General features: G+C 41.9%; 1 protein-coding gene across 1 annotated transcript in view; it reads right to left on the bottom strand.

Moving 5' to 3' along the window:
• Positions 1 to 17438, bottom strand: part of XPR1 (xenotropic and polytropic retrovirus receptor 1) — a 129828-nt gene that overhangs the window by 32257 nt on the left and 80133 nt on the right. Inside the window, exons 9-11 of the mRNA XM_066624007.1 lie at positions 15875 to 16054; positions 14254 to 14416; positions 12892 to 13086 (exon numbers count right to left, since the gene is read on the bottom strand). Coding sequence (XP_066480104.1) covers positions 12892 to 13086; positions 14254 to 14416; positions 15875 to 16054 — 538 coding nt within the window. The remainder of the gene's footprint in view (positions 1 to 12891; positions 13087 to 14253; positions 14417 to 15874; positions 16055 to 17438) is intronic.

The raw sequence follows: 17438 nt of genomic DNA, 5'->3' as shown, positions 1-17438 counted from the left end.
AGGTGGTCATCAGGCCGGAACCTTTGTTTCTGCCTAAGGTTAACATGCTTTTTCACAGGACACAGAAATTGGTTTTGCCATCGTTCTGTACAAACCCTAAAGAGAGGGCCTGGCATAGCCTTGATGTCCATAGGATCCTCTGTTTTTACACATCAGGCAAACACTCTTTTTGAATCTTCTGCGGAGTCTTCACCAGGAAAGAAGGTATCTTCTACTTCCCTGTCAAGCTGAGTAAAAGCAGCCATAGAAAGTGTGTATAGGACATCTGGGAGGTAACCCCCCATGGGAGTTATAGTACACTCCACAAGGGGAGCACTCCACAGCTGCTTTTGAGAGAGTTGCCTCCCTGGCCAATATCTGCAAAGTGGCCACCTGACATTACAAGATTGACCTGGCAGCTTCTGCAGAGGTTGCTTTTGAGAGAAAAGTCCTGTAGAAGGTAGTGCCACAGTGAACATTGCTGTTGCCTAGCCCACCCTTCTTGATATGTTGCTCTGGCATATCCCACAGTTTCAGAACGCCTTCTTGCTTTTCCAGAGAAAAATGGAATTCCTTACATGTGAATATCCTATTTTTGGAAGAGAAAGGGAGTGTTTTGCCTACCACGTGCTGGCATGGTTTTAGGTTATGAAGTGCTAAATTTGTTGAGGGGTGGTAGTTAGGGACTCCTGTGGCCAGGCCCCGTAATCCTTCCCTTAATATGCTCCAGGGGTCATAAAGTGTTATGGGATTTGCCTTTGTAAATACGTTCTTTTTCCCTTGCCTGTGGGCCATAGCCCCGTTAACTGTTTTTCCAGTACAAACAGAATGTAATGGACACCAAGACAGTGATGTTCATTGGAGGATCTCACCCTTCCTCTGCAGTTCCAGACTGAGGTTGGGATGACTTCAAGCAAGTCTGGCCCTCGTGGAGTGGGATGGGCAAACCCATGCAATCTCAGAATGCCCCCTTCCTCTTCCAAGAACAGGATATTCACAGGCAGGAATTACATTTTCTCCTGGGTCACATTAGGGGCTCATGTTCGCATTTGTTCTACTTGTCTTCTGAAATACACAACTAAGAGTCTTGTATGTGACTGACAGTTTCCTCATTTGTTTTTAAAGCAAATACTGTTGTCAGCTAGGGGGCTGACTTGAAAAGCAATGACCTTGTATCATCACCTGAAAACCCGGGAGCTAGCTACTTGTGACCAAGCAGGGCTTCCATGGTTTGAAGTACAGGTGCAACCTATTTATTCACGGATTTGTCTCAACATCAAGAATGGGGTGGGGGGAACTGAAAGTTGAACACACCTTTGCCCTGCCCTGGCTTCTTGACAGTCTCCTGGCAGCCCAAAACACTGCAAAAAGGCTCCACCTGGCACAGGCAGGGAAATAGCCCTGGAGCCATGGAAAAGGTTCCCCTTGCTAAGGAACAGTAAGAATCCTTCAGCAACCAAGCTTTCCCAGCAAGCCAAAGCATGAGATTTAGGCTACAATTCGATCCACATTTTCCTGGGAGTAAGCCCCATTAACTAGAATGGGACTTACTTCTGAATAGGCAAGCATAGCACTGGGCTCTCAGGCTACAATCCAATCCACACTTTCCTGAGAGTAAGACTCATTTACTACAATGGGGCTTACTTCTGAGTAGAAATACATAGGACTAGACTCTTAAAAGTTCAGCATCCCACCTGTAAAAGAACAGGGACAGCTGACAACTGAGAGGGCTGAGTGCCCTCAGGAGGAGGAAGAGGAGGAGGGGATTGATAACAGCTGCCTTAGTTTTCTTCCATCCCCAAGTGTTAGGCTGCAGCATTATTTGCTTAACTCTATGGAATTTAGTGCCAGGGAACTCACGCGCATGAATAGGCTCCACCTGTACTACCTAACTCTGTATGGCTGAGGTCTTTCAGGGCTATTCATATCCAGTGCTATAGCCAGCCTATCCATAATCTCTGCTGTAGTGAACTGGGTGGTGCCACTGATTTGCTTTCACTGAATGCTTCTTTAAAGTTAATCATATGACAACAGCTGACCCAGCCATGAAATTTGAGTGCATCAGCAGCAGATGGCAAGAGGTCAGTGGACTCAGGGTGTTTCACCCTGAGTCTGCTGCCACCTCCCTCTAGTTCACCACTGACACAGGCCACAATGGTTCACATCCTGCTTGCCTGAGCAAGAAGCAGATTGCTCCTCATACAGCTTCCTTAAAGTTGGAAGTGCAGGACTTCCAGTCTTACTTACAGGGAGAGTGCATACCATTTTTGAAAATAAATCTTAAAATCTGGCACTTCTGGATTTGACAAAACTGCATGCCACACATGGTAAGGAGCTTTTGTTTTCCTGTAGTTCCTCAGTGGAGGCAGCAATCACGGGGTAGTGCTTCAGGTCATACTAACCCTACTTACAACTCTTGAAACTTGAACCCATTGCCTTGACTCAGATAAAAATACTGAAAGGCAGCTGTCAGCAAGTTGAAAATATGATAAAGCATCCTAGATCTATTTCAAGGTATTTAATTACTATCCATTTCTCTCACTAAGTGAGCTTCAGCAACAGGCAATAATTAAAAGGTGGGGGGAGGGCTGCTGTTAAGCAGCTTGATCAAGACAGCTGGTATAATATCTATATGTGAATTGCTTTTTCATCTGCTAAATGGATTGCACTACTGCTGAGTACTTATTGCTAAGTACTTAAGTAACCAGAAGAACTAGACTATACTTAAAGGTGACAATAGCCTGTAAAGCAACTCTTTTCAAGTTGCCTTCTGTGAGAACCTGGGACTCCTCAATGAAAGAGAATTTGTTTACCATTCCATCTTCCCTTAAAATGCATAACTGCAGAAAAGTGTATATACTACATATGTAGTATATACTACATCACTCAGTTCACAATGATGAAGTTAACAGGCTCACTCTTGGCTTCTTCACAGCCAGTTCTTTAATGGAATATATTTGGCAGCACTGTTACAAAAGTAGCTGAAGTTAGGTTTTTTTTTTCCACTAAACCCAAATCGATAAAACAAAAGAAATACTTAACAGCCTTCAGGAATACTGTAGTTCCTAAAAAGCAAAATCTTGGAAAGTGCCACATTATCATGATCTCTAGGTCCTTGGTCTGATTTGCATTGCTCTTGCCAAGCAAGCCTCCTTCAGCATCAAGGGCGCATTGCACTTTATAAGTTCAAAAGTTGCAACTTTAGAAGAACTGAGCATAATTGACTATTGATATGAATAACATGAGGGTACTTTGCAAAAAGCTGCCGTATGTAGACACAACATTGGAGGCATCTGACATGATGATTAAACTTAACACAGGTGCATGTTTCTCCATTTGGAGGTACTGCCTATAGAAAGGCAAGTGTAATTCATGAGAAACAGGCAACCTGTTTATTACAATCATAACATGGTTGTATTAAATTCAACTCTTCAAAGACACACATCTCATAGTGGAAGATTTTCTGAATATCATAGTCTTGCTTGTTAATGTGATTATAGTGTATTTAATTATGATAGCTGCTTGAGTAGGGCAATCATTTCTGCCTCCTTTCAATAAAAAGATTTGCAATGATCTTAAAACTCAGCCCTTAAGTCAGATGATATTTAATAGGTGCAGTTTCCAATGAAGTCTGAGAAACGCTATTTATATTGCTTAATAAGTTCTTCCCGCTAATGCTAATAGAGTACTAACAGACAAGGTGTGAACAGGAAGGCAACATGCTGAGCTTTCAATTCTTATGAATGCAAGAAGGAAAAGGCCTAATTCTTACTGACCTTATTGAGAAAAGTAAAGCGACTTATTGGATGTAATAAATTTTCAAAGAGCTACAGGCATAAATGCTCTCCTAAAATCTCCATAAAAGCCATGCTCTCCATAAAAGCCATGGTGTAGGCTTCCTCATGAGGAAGCTGCTTGAACCATTCACTAAAGAGGCTATGCCGTGTCTCCAAAACCAGACGTGATAGGGCAAAATGGATGCCATTTTTGGAATCAGCACCCCAAATATACCCAGGAACTGGTGTAAGGATGCAAAATGTGTGTTGGCCTGTGTTATCAAGAATTAATCCTCTCTGTCAAAAAAGATTAGGTTGGAAAATCTATTCTCTCCCCCATCTCGCCATGGATACAAAGGATATCAAACGCAAATGTGCCGCTTTTATTCTGTCATAGAATAGCAGAAGGTGAGAGCGACTCTTAATGTGTGCCAATTCTGAACAGCTAAGGGCACAATCCTAACCAGGTCTACTCAAAAGTAAGTCCTATTTTGTTCAATGGGCTTACTCTCAGGATAGTGTGGTTAGGACTGCAGTCTGAGTTTACAGATAGCACTGTATATAACAGAACCAAATGACAAGTTGATTAAAAAAAAATCAGATGTGATTAATATAGTTCTACAATTGTTTGGAGGAATAACTCATTAAAATTTACATGCCTAAAGGAGTCAGGGTTTGGGCTTCATAAGGCAGAGTGGAGGCTTGTGCAGCTCTGCCAGTCAGTGGCCCATGAGACCCTGTGCAGCTCCAACAATCTTTTTGACAATGGTGGGTGTCAAAGGGTATGAGAAAGGTAAGAGCCAGGCACTTTGCAGTGATGCCAACCACTGCCCATGCTCAGCCAAGCGAGGCAAGAAGATTGGTAAAACCTGGCTGAACAGTGGTGAGGTTGGGTTCATTCCCTAGTCAGGACTCAGAAGGAAGGCAGCTGACAAAGAAGGGCAAGGTGGAGGCCAGTTACTTAGAGGAGAAAACAAAAATGAGACACCAGGCAGAACAATGGAACCAGAGCAGAGAGGGTGGGAGGGAGTCAGAGGAAAATGGGTCTGCAGGGAAGACCACAGGACAAAGGAAAATGAGGTGAAGACAGGAGCATGGGCACAGCAGTGGAACTATAACCAGGTGGCCTTCATAGCTATACCCTCAACCAGGGGCAAAGCCACAGGGAGTCTACTCTGATCTCTACAAGATACTGGGACACTTCCCCTGGTGGGGAAGCAAACAGCCTAGAGGCTGAGATATGCCCTGGATAGCTTATCTGGACCTGCTGTATAGGAAGCATATCTCTGTATGAGGGGCCACAAGCAAGGCTAAGAGATGAAGATGACCTGTTGGGGGAGGGGAGGAAAAGACTACCAATTTTCTGATTGTTAGCAATCTAGCAGACAAAGAAAGCTCTAAAGGCACTTCTGGTGTATGGGCAGATATGTCCTTCAAGATCGTCAATCCACTGGAGGGATGAGAAGACAAAGGCGGAAAGCTATATGGGAGTATAATCAAATAACATACATATGTTATGGCTGTTCAAAACTGTGTTCCACAGCTGTCTGCACCCAGCAAGCAATTTACATAAATATGTGCAAGAGATTCAGGCACTGGAAAAGAGCCACATTTCCTTGACTACAGAAATCAATGAGGTAAAAAAACAATTTTAACCGAATAGTTGTAACATTTTCAAAAGTTCCCAAACAAAGAGATTAGGGCAGCCAACAGTAACCTGACCTTTTAAAAGCTGATTATTGGTTTTTAGGTTCGTGGCTCAGAGTTGCCATCTCTCCCTGAAGTCAGTGACTGCCATATAAGAACATAACAGGGTAGTGGAAAACCTTTGAAAAAATAATGAACACACTTCTGTTACCATAGCAACCTTTACAGGTCTGCTCTTTGGCACAATTCAGGCAGTAAGCAATAAGGTTCCCTCCCCCTTGTTTTCACACCAATACCCTCTCAGGAGCACATTCATTCTTAATGACAAAGAGCTAGCCTCCCAATTTCACATCACTTTCTGTTGGTCCAGAATATTTTACCTGACTGACTTCTAGGAAACCCTGGGAATTGACTGCTGGCTGTGAAGCAGTAGTAGTAACTTTGTCATTGTGCTATGCACAATGTAGGAGGCTATGCAAGATGCTATCTAGCTTTTGGCTGAAGCAAAATGCAGTAAAAAAAACCATGCAGATATGCTTGAAATTTGGATGAGCACAGCATGAAGGACACATGCTATGAGAGAGCTCTTCAACTGTAACCAGATAAAGCAAGTGATATTTCACAGGTACAATGATTGATTGTACCTCAAAACTTTTAGCATCAAAACTCACTTTCTAGAATGACCATCTGTTGGGACCCACAGGAAAGGATGTCAAGGCCAAAAGTAACATCAAGCAGAAAAATTTAACGCCCACGCATATGACAAAATCAAATCAAATCACAATTAAGTAAATGCAAAGTCCCAAGCAGTTTCTGTTCTGTTTAAAAAAATTCCCCCAACATCCCAAAGGATGCAATCCTATCCACAATTACCAGAAAGTAAGCCCCATTAACTATTATTGTTAAAAGCATATATAGTAACCAGTTAAAGACAGATCTGCAACATTTCCCCCAATGCAGTCACATACCATGGTAGCATCAAGTGTAATGCATTAAAAATAACTTTATTTGGATAAAGCACACTCCAAATTGTGCATAGCCTTCCTAGATTTAAAGGCGGCTTTCGATTCTATTAAAAGAGACTTGTGGTCCAAACTCAATAAATTAAATACTGACCCCTGGTTACTCTTCCTAATTAGGAAGCTTTATTCAAACACCTCATTCCAGGTTAGGGTGAACTCTGAGGGTGACTTAACAGATTCTTTTCCAGCTAATAAGGGGGTTAAGCAAGGCTGCGTCCTTGCCCCCTCTTTATTTAATTTATTCATTAATGACCTTGCCCCTTTTTTGCTAGAGACTGATTCCCACTGCCCAAGACTCAAAGCCCTATTTTCCTTTTACTTTACACTGATAACATGGCGTTACTCTCGCGAGTGTGGGTTGGGCTAACGTGTTTGATTTCTAGGTGTATCCAATATTTCTCAGACAATGCTCTACAGTTAAATTACTCAAAATCTAAAATTTTAGTCTTTGAAAGGCGATGGAAACAGTGCTCTTAAGTCTTTAATGGCAAGACTATTCAACAGGTCAAAACCTTCAAATATTTGGGTTTGACCTTTCATTACAGTTTGTCCTGGATTCCAAAGCGCAGAGCCGCTCTCAAATCTGCCAGACTACCTTCACAGGGCATTTTACGTTTTTTCTACGCAAGGGGAAATTCCTACATCCCTGCAGTCCTGCGTATTTTTAAAGCCAAAGTCGTGGCCCAATTATTCTATGGGATACCAATTTGGATTGCTGCTTTTAATAAGGAAATGAAAAGAGTACTTTCAATTTTTCTTTATAAGATTTTTGGTTTACCCCATTGTGTCCCATACTCCGCACTTTGTTTAGAAGCAGGACAACAATGACTTGAATGTATAGCTTGGTGTAGTTTCATTAGTTTTTGGTTAAGTATTTAATAGGTAGAATAATTCACTGATTCAGGATTGGCTTTCTGATTCTTGGACCTACTCTGGCTATATTCACCTTTTTAGTAAGCTATGATTGGTGTACGCTATGATTTAGTAAGCTATGATTGGTATGATTGGTGTAAGCTATGATTGGTGTAATATGGACCTGGTGGGCAATGATTCCTTGATGCGGGCTAGAAAGATCATAATCTCTAGATTGAAAGACACTGAATACCAGGGACTCCTTACTGAGGCAAATAAAACCCACTCACCTTTGCATTTTCAGATTTTCCCCTTTTCCGGCCAGTGTTCTAGATTTTTATATATTTTAGATAATCCCTTATCTTGTTGTGCTTTTACACTCACCAGATGTAATGTGTTTCCTTCATGGGAACTGGATCTGAAAGTTAACAAAACTACGCAACAGCGACTGACATGTTCTTGAGTTAGGATCCAGGAAGTCTCTGATCCACACAGTGCTCCACTGCCTGCTTTACAAGGAGTCTAGATCTATGCATTTGGCCTCATTTCTTGTCAATCACTCTGACTGTCATGATGAATTGAAATTACAGATATTACTTAAAAATAAGAATACGGCAAAACCAATGGCAGACTTTTTATATGAGATTTTAACAATGTAAAATGGAGGGAAATTTTATCTGAATCTATATTTATTCCATTCTGATGACCTGCTGGAATGCAATCTTTGTGCAAGTTGCTCAGGCAACTGTCAAGTTTTATGCCTAATAAAGGTCGTCTGTCATTAAAAATAAAATACACATTGAAATGAATGGGGACCGATTTGAAGTTGGCTAGCAACCCACCTAGTGAGTCCTAACCCACAGTTTGAGAAACACATTTAAGGGCTTCAATTCAAAATACAATGCACAGCTGTTCCCATTTCGTTCCATGTCAGGGCAGCTTTACTTGCATGTAGTGAGGCAAAGATGTAGAGCTGCCCCTTCTACTAAAGTGAACAGGGGATGCCTTTACCATTTTGCAGACTCGATACATGCATCAAAGAATGCACAATCCTATAAGGTGGTAGGAGAAGCTGTGCAGACAGAACATACTGCAGGTTGCGGGAACTGGGTTCCTAGTATTCAAAGTGAGGAACAGCGGGCTCACAAAGTTCCTCAGACTAAAGTGCAGGGATGTTTACTAACTAGGACAGAAATTTGATTTTATAGCCATTTCACAGACTGTAGAAACGAGAACCTGCTAACCATTATTTCTGTGCAATATCCTGATTCCATTCTATATCCCTGAATCCAAAGTCTAATTCTATGTTACAGTACACTTAAAAATATCAAGTGCTAGTATGACAAATTGACACATTTCACATAGGCGGTAGGGCTCGCTGAGCCTCTACGGATGTACTTGCTGGAAACCAGGGGTAATGTTACACAGCATGTGAAGATTTCCAATGATGAAAGAACATTAGTTTAAGGAAATCTTGACTTAAAACTTATTCACATGAATACACACCACCAAAATATGGCAAGAATTTAGATTAACAAGAGATTGACCCCGCTTCCACTACCACAATAAGGTTACTTTGATATGAAAAACCTCAGTACTGCAATTTAAAACTTGCCTGCAAAGTTCCTTTTTACAGAAAATAGAAAACCTACAAATTCTTAGTAAATACTTTTGTAATTACATAAGATGTCAAGGGGTACATGCGTATGTACAAGCGTGCTTGCGCACACACACAGTCTGCCACCAGTGATTCAAGTTCAGATTTTACTACATCTTACTGAGCTTCAAGCCACTTCAAACTAGCACCATCTTGGCTTGGAGGTTCAAGTCTCCCTTGTAAATCCAGTGTTACCTTAGAGATGCAGAGAGATACAAAAACAGTATTCAGTTTACTACAGAAGCATTTCCCAAACTGTGAGTTGGGACCCACCAGTGGTTTGCGAGCCAGTTTTTGGTTGGTCATGAAAGGTTTATGAAACATTAAAAAACTTTGCAAGTACCGTTGCTGGTTTACAGAAGAAAACAAGTATGAGGTACTCTCAAATACCTGGGGAACCCCACATTAAAATGTCATATTTTCTGATTTTCTCTAGTAATTAGCCTGAACAAGTTTCATCTGGTCTAGAAGTTCCTAACTGCACAACATGCTCTTTAGTTAAGCCTTCTGGGAATCTGAAATGACTGTAAAGGGTTGGGGGAACAGTCCCTGACCTCTGTTTCTAGGGAGAATCAACCAAATGGCTACACATACATACTATATGCAATGTCTCTAGCAGCCTTGGGAACCCCTTAATTGTTAATAAATAAATAAATATTCCTTTTTAGATCCTTTTCTTTTTGTTTTATTGGTCAGTGGGTAATGATAGATTGCTTTAAAAAGTGTGTCCCGGTGCTAAAAAGTTTGGGAAGTTATACTACAGAGCAGTGGTTCTCACAACTTTTAGACTAGGACCCACTTTGCAGAATGACAATCTGTCTGGGATCCACTGGAAGTGATGTCATCAACCTGGATGTCATGGCTGGAAGTGACATCACTGTTCTCATCTAGTAGTTCATGAACTGCAAGTAACAAGAGAAAATAGTCCAGCTCAGAAGCTTGTTCCAGTTCTCACCCCCCCATTGCTACCAAGCATCCCACCTGCTCACTGTATTAAAGGGAGAGTATCTCATGGTGTTTTATTAGCTTTTATTGGGTTATTTCTCAGTCATTTTCCAATAGCAAAGCATAAGGAGAAAAAACCTATTTAAACCTTGATACATATTTAAACCTATTTAAGCCTCCCCCACTTCAGGGATCTGCTGAAGTTTAAGTGCCTGGAGGGGGATGGGAAAGGCAGGGTTTGGGCTGGATGCAAGTGGGGGGAAAAGAGGTGGGAATAAAAATGCCCCCAATTCAGGGATCTGCTGAGGTTGAAGTTCCTGGAGGGGGGTGGGAAGGGTGGAGCTGGGCTGGATGGGAGTGGGGGAGCTGGATCACAGGGCAGAGCTTGACCTGGAAGGAGGTGGTGAAAAAGAAAAACAAACATGCCCCCCCCATTTGCAGGGAGAGCTTGCAGCCCACCTCAAGATAATCCAGCAACGCTCCCTGAAGACACTCAGCAGCCATACTCACTCCTGTGCAAGCTGCCCTTTTGCTCCTGGGAGGAGCTTTGAGTACACACAGGCAAGCTGGGGCAAAGGCAGTTCTAGCTTCCAAGATGGCTGCCTGCCCTGTTTGCGCCTTCAAGATGGTGTTGCACATACACAGAAAGCTTAGGCAAAGGTAGTTTCAGCTTCCAAGATGGCGCCACCTGCCTAATTTGCCAACTTCCAAGATGGCCACACACATACAGAGCATGCTTAGGCAAATGCAGTTCCACCTTCCAAGATGGCAATGGCTGCCTAATTTGCCAATTTACAAGATGGCAGCCCCTGCATCTTTCCATGACCCACCTGACCTCAGGTCGTGACCCACCAAGTGGGTTGCAGCCCACAGTTTGAGAAACCCTGCTATAAAGGTTAGTAGTAAAATTTTGTATAATTAGCAGTCCATATGTTTCATGCTATACTTATACATGAGTAAACGATGCAAAAGACCCTGCACTCTTGTAAATGAGTGTTAATAGATCAACATGCATTTGAGGAACAGACGAAAACCTCTTGACTGACATGGGACTTGGGGAGGGGGAACAAAGGCAGACACTACAACTGTCTGAAACACAGGGAACTAAATGCTTTAGTCCTCTGCAAGAGCAGCAGCAAAATCAAGTGACTGGTTTCTACAGAGATGAGGAAACATGATGGCTTAGAGAGCTTAATCTGCAGATTAATTGGTTAGAAACTACTCCCGGTTGTCTTGAGGGGGGGAAAAAAGTTAACACATTTAAGACAAAAAGGAGTTTTGTTTTTTTTTACTGCTGGACACTTTTTCCACACTGATAAGATCATGGACGCTCTTCAGTTTTAGCCAGCACTGAGCTGATCAAATCCCAAACACCAAAAGTCTAATTACTATATTAGTTACTAGTCTGGTTACTAGTTACCAACACCTTGAAGCTGTCTCCTTTCACCTGGCACTTAAACAGTGTATATAGGGAACAGTGTGTTTCCACTATCATGACAGGAAAAGTTTAACATCTCTCACTCTCAAACAGCTTCCCAAACAGAAATGCTGGTTCAGAAGTTTGCTCAGAAGTCTTGAAAGTTTATGTTAGCTCAAACAATGCAAGGAACAATCTATTTAATCAAAGCCAATCAAGTAACCTTTCAGGATCAAGAGACAAGTAGCAATCCTCTGCAGACTTCACTGGGAGATAGTTTCACTGAACTTAATGGGACTTGCATGTAAATAGACACACACAGCATCATTAGAATGCATTTCATAATTTCCATTCTAAGATCCATTCTAACTGTATTTGCTCAAACAGATGGGACCTTGGTATCCACTGATATGGCATCCACTGATTTGACTCACCACTGATAGACCAAGGTTCACCTTTAAATGCCTTGTAGCAAGGAAAAAGCACCAAAATCCAATTTCCTACCTTCATGCTGTTAAATAATTATAATTTCATTTCATTAGATTCCATTATTTACCTCATCTAGTGACTGAATGCAAGATAGCTTCTATACCAATGCATTCTGGAGTGACAATGGAAGAGCAAGAAAACTGGAAGTGGGTCTTTAAAGCTATTTTTCCACTGATTTGGTATCCACTAATTTTTTTTATCTACTTGGGCAGTGTTTTCAAATTCTCATGGAGAGTTTGAGCAACTGTAAGTGCTTGCCAAGGGGGGGGGGGGGAGGCACCAGCACGATCCTCAGGATCACACCACTCAGGGGGCAGCAGGGGCTTGGATGCACTTACCCAAGCCTCCTGCAGCCTCCCCAGGGTGCAGGGAGCCCGGTGCAAACTTTGGCAGGGCTCCCCGCAGCAGTGAAAGTAAAAGCACTGGCTAGTAGTAAAATTACTACTAACCAGCTAAAGCGGAAGTGGAGCACAATTGCTCTGCTTTCACTACTGCGGGGAGCCCTGCCAAAGGTCACAACCGGCTCTCCGCACCCCGGGGAGGCTGCAGGAGGCTTGGGTAAGTGCACCCAAGCACCTGCAGCCCCCTGAGCAGCGCGATCCTGGGATCACACCGCTGCCTCCTCCCTGTCTCCAGGCTGCCCCGCCCCTTAAGGGTGCAGAGGCCAGGGCCCACAGGGTGGGGCGTCACGATGCCCCAGTTTGAAAAGCCATGTACTAGGGGTTCCAGAACAGAACCCCCAGTGGACAACAAGGCATGACCCGAATTCATTTGCTGCTACCCTAAATTACCTCCTCTTTTTTGCCCCACATTCCTTATCTTGAATGAAAGCACCTTGGAAGTTGGGAACTGTCTTTTTAAATATGTAGCTGTGAAACACCTGATATATTAATATTTTGGAGGAAAACTATAGTTCTCCAATTATATTGCTATATTAAAAATAAATGCCTTTTCTGAAGAGCATAGACAATGGACACAAAGGACAATCACACCGACTTGATTTCATTGAATTGGAAATCCTTTCAACAAATTCCATGGTGGAATTCCTCTCTGCATAACTACAAAGACAAAAAACATCAACAGTTCTAAGGAATCTAGTGCCAATACCTTTGTGAGTGTTATAAAGGGCTGCAAATGTCACCATAAAAAAGGTGGTGGAGTATTTGCCAGCATTAACCAAATGGGGAAAGGCTCGTCTGGTGTCACGGTATCGGCGCAGGCACTGGACGAATCTCAACCAAGCAGGAATACATTGAACAACAGCTCGTACGCCATAGGCATAAGTGTTGCAGAACTGGCCACCTGCAAAAAATAAAGACAAGCATCAAAAGAGTAAGAAAAATAATTTGTTCTAATCTCTTTAAATTGTTCCATTTTCTCCATGAAAAGAAGTCTTGCAAAACTTAAGCGCTCAATGGTGTGAACACCACTTTGAACTATTTTGTGTTATTTCATGTAAAATCCTCATCACATAACATGAGATATGGCATGTAAGAAAACTGTATGAAAACTTCACTACACAAAAAACAAAACAGTGAAATGAACCTTGGACACTTCCCTATCATATGTATATTCCTCCAAAAACAATAAAAGACACACACATTAAGATCTTATGGCCATTTGCAAAATGCCCAGAAGATCCCTTATGGTTTTTAAGTCAAGCAAAATCTCACATTTTTCTACAAGAGGGTTGCTCAAACCCTGGCCCGTGATGGGTCCCCATCCGGCCCCCAGGGGGTTCCCCCATCTCCATCTTTGAGCCAATGAGCTCAGTGGCAGCAAAGGAAAGACAAGCCCAGCGGGCGCGCAGGGCCTTTTATAGTGGGAAGGTAACATGAGACTTGCAGGTATCTCCCTGCCTTGCTCATGGAGCCAGAAGGGGAAGACTTGGAAACAGGATAGCGATCCCGTGCACGGGGGGGGGGGAGGGGAGGCAGCCAGCCAACCGCACATGCCGTCTAGAGATCACAAGGAAGGGCGGCTGGCTGGCTGGCTAGCCAGGCAGCAGCAGCACATGCCGTGCTAGCGAGCAAGTGAGGGCAGTTAGGTGGGCAGACAGGCAGGCAGGCAGCTGGGCGAGCAGGCAGGCAGCTGAGTGGGTGGGTGGGCGGCCAGGCAGGAACACATGTCGTCCAAGTGAGGGAGGGAGGGCAAGGGGGCAGGTGAGCAGGCGGGTGTGTGTGTGAAAGTCTGGAAGATCCCCCATTTGTGTGTGTGAATGAGATCATACATTGGCTTGAATATTCCCCACCCCCACCCCTTTATGTGTATGAATGGGATCATAAATCGGTTTGAATTCATTCATTCATTCATTCTCCATCTAATATATTCATTTATGTAAATTTATTCAAATCTGAAATGTAAATTCATTCTTTTTTTTCCGGCCCCTGACACAGTGTCAGATGATATGGCCCTCCTGCCAAAAACTTTGAGCAACCCTGTTCTACAACATGCAATCATTATACTTACCTGTAGCCAGCAATGCATTTTTGTTACCCCACTGGAGCTCAAAGCTGTAGAAACAGATCATGTACTCAAGGTCTGTAAGTATCACAGCCAGACTGTTAAGCTGATCAGCCAGCCAGAAATCTGCAAAGCCCACTTTATGGAAGGGGGCAGTGAACACCCGGAACTGCAAAAAAAAAAAAAAAAAGTGGCACAAACTCACATTGCACATCTAGATACAGAAGTACCACACTACTGAAACAGACTATTATTCAGCTTAAATAACTGTCCAGGGAACACTATGTTATCAAAAATTTGACAGCTCTCTACTGAAAAGAGTTTCAACATACTGGGTATTAAAATTAATTCTGTATCAAAATTAATCCAAGTTTTGCTACTGAGTGGAAAAGGGGTTTATATTTATAATTATTGCAAAAGTACTTTTTGAATGTTCTCTCTACTAAACCACAAGTTGTTTAGCTTCATGGATCATCGCTAGCAATGCTCGCTTACCCTTGCTCATATTATTCTGCAATGATGGTAGCTAGAGGGAATCTGCACTCGTAGGGAACAGATACATCTTCCCAGCCCATTTCCCTGGGAGGTCTGATATCATCTATACAAGGCTAGACCATTTCATGCTCCATTTACTTTAGATTAGAGCACTTCCTGACTGCTTAGTTGTAACAACTAACATACAAATAGGGCAGCACCAGGACTATCTAGACATCAGGCTTAGTTATATACAACATCACACAGAGCAGAGAATACAAAAGAATGCTTTGTGTAGTTGATATTTCAAGTACTTTCAAATGCATTGTATATTTCCACACTAAAGCCTTTTGCCAAAATAGAACTAAAGAGAGAACTACTTACTCCAAGTCATACTACTTTCTAACTAGCTACTAGCAACTAGTGCTACTGCCAGATTGTTCAGGGTCCTGGGGTAAAGTCCTATACTAAGTCCCCCAAGGTAGCTCCCATGTCCCTAATGATGCATTGGGTTCAGGGGTTTGCTCAGCTACACGAGATCCCTGATGGGCATGGGCCACTGGCCACTAGGGTACCATAAGATTGGGCCCACAGTCTTCCTTCTTTAGTGTGCTGGCTGACTGCTTCTCATATTCCTCCTCTAACATTCTATGACAGGTTATAAAGAAGAGACACAAGTGCTTAGCACCACTATAAGCATAGTGCACCCTTCTATCTGTGGTTTCAGTATCCACAGGTAGCACGGGAACATATCGCCCATGGATATAGGGGGATGACTTTATACAATATACCAAGAGAAACAGATACTGATTTCCCCAATGATCGCACAGCTGTTGTATCCCTAAATATTGTAAAGATTGTGCTAGATATAGTTTGATTTATAGCGCTAGCTAAAGTTTGTGTAATAGTTTGATTAGTAATCATTGCTGTTCCAAGCGAACCCAGTCAATCTAGTCTTTTCTCTTTGACATACAGAGAACACCAATTTTGTTTAACAAGAATTCTGTATCAATTGTCTGCTAAGGAAGGCAGTAACGAATTATGCTCTCTATGAATATTTGGTTACTTCAATTTTACTTATTTCAGTATTTTAGGACCTACAGGGAGAAATAAGTCTTGAACTTGTATGGATTTTCATCAGTTCCCACCTTACCAAGAGTTTGAGCAGCCAAAAGCGGGATTTGTAATAGAAGGTTTTTGTAGGGTTGATGAGAAACAGCAACATGAATCCATACAAGACGAGTGGGTTTGCCTGCATAGGAAAACCGGTGTTCTGACCATATATACAGGCCAGCAGGCTCAGGCACCATAAAGTCCCAAGGAATCCAGCAATCTAACAGAATTGAAGAAAAATCCAACAATTCAGCTATACATTCATATTCTTACAAATCTGAACTACTTACTTATGCTTCTATAGCAATGAAGTTCCCGTAAATTTAAAAACCATGAAAAACTGCAAGCTTTACTGCAATTGAAGCTACTTTAAAATCATGTTGTGATATGGCACTGAGGTCACATAAGAATAAAAAAATCACATCAGGCATGGTTAAAATAGCTAAGCAGCAATCACTAGGAGTGCTTTTTATCAGCTTATACTGGTTTGCAAGTTGCAGCTCAGTTGGGTGAAGGCAGACCTGGTCAGTCACACTTTAAGTAATGTCCAGACTGAACTAATGTTAATGTCTTCTATGCAGTGCTGCCTTTGAAAAGTGCCTGACAACTCCAACTGGTGCAGAATACATGTGCCAAAGTATTGATTGGGTAAATGCATATGGAATACAACATTCCAGTATTGTAATATGATCTTAGGTTGGTTTTGACTTAAAATCTGGATATCTTTATGACTGTCTCCACCCAAATGTATCTGAGTCAACATCAGACGCCCTTCTTTCTATTCCATTGGAGGTGGTGTGTGAGTGGGTATTTGGATAGGGCCTTTCGAGTCATTGTACAACAGCTGTGAAACAGTCTTCTGAGACACTTTGCTTCATCCTGTTGCTGCTAGTCAGGTTGCAAACACATGGCTCTTTCACAGAGTTGTCAACAGGAGTGTGTATGATGCTCCATTTGAGGTCATTTTAGATAGTTGTATTGTCTGGTAGTTTGTTTCTTGTTTTGATCTGTTTTACATTTTATTACGAATTGTTAGTTGTGTTGCAAGTCTGTTTAAAATAAAAACATGGAATATCAATATTGTGTGTGTAGTTTAAATCTTAGTCAATATGAGATCTCAGAATTAACTGGCAGAAACAGAAGTAATTCAACATTTTAGATAAATTTCAAAAAGCATACATCTCTATAGATATAATTAAGAGGTTATAAATCGTGAATGTTCAGTTAAACTTTATGACAATAACTGCAAACATATGGCTCTTTCACAGAGTTGTCAACAGGAGTTGACAGTATAATGTCACACCAAGGTTTCCATTTTATGCATGTTTCCCTGGGAGTAAGCTCCACTAAATTCAGTGCTATACACTTCTCAGTAAGCATGCATGGCTAAAAGTGTCATAGTTGCTAGAACCAAAATTAGCTATCCTGAACCCATGGTTGTTTTTCGGCCCCAATCAGTGTTATGTTTGTGAAAATACTAATTTAACTTGTTTGATTCTAAATAAAACAATTCTGAAAGATCAGTGTGATCATCTGAAGATTCAATTTGAACTTTATGGAAGGTTTGAAACAAACTATTCTCATATGTATTAATTTATTCCTTG

The sequence above is a fragment of the Tiliqua scincoides genome, chromosome 4 (genome assembly GCF_035046505.1).
Source record: "Tiliqua scincoides isolate rTilSci1 chromosome 4, rTilSci1.hap2, whole genome shotgun sequence".
Lineage (NCBI taxonomy): Eukaryota > Metazoa > Chordata > Lepidosauria > Squamata > Scincidae > Tiliqua > Tiliqua scincoides.
This window is presented reverse-complemented; position numbering and strand designations above follow the sequence as displayed.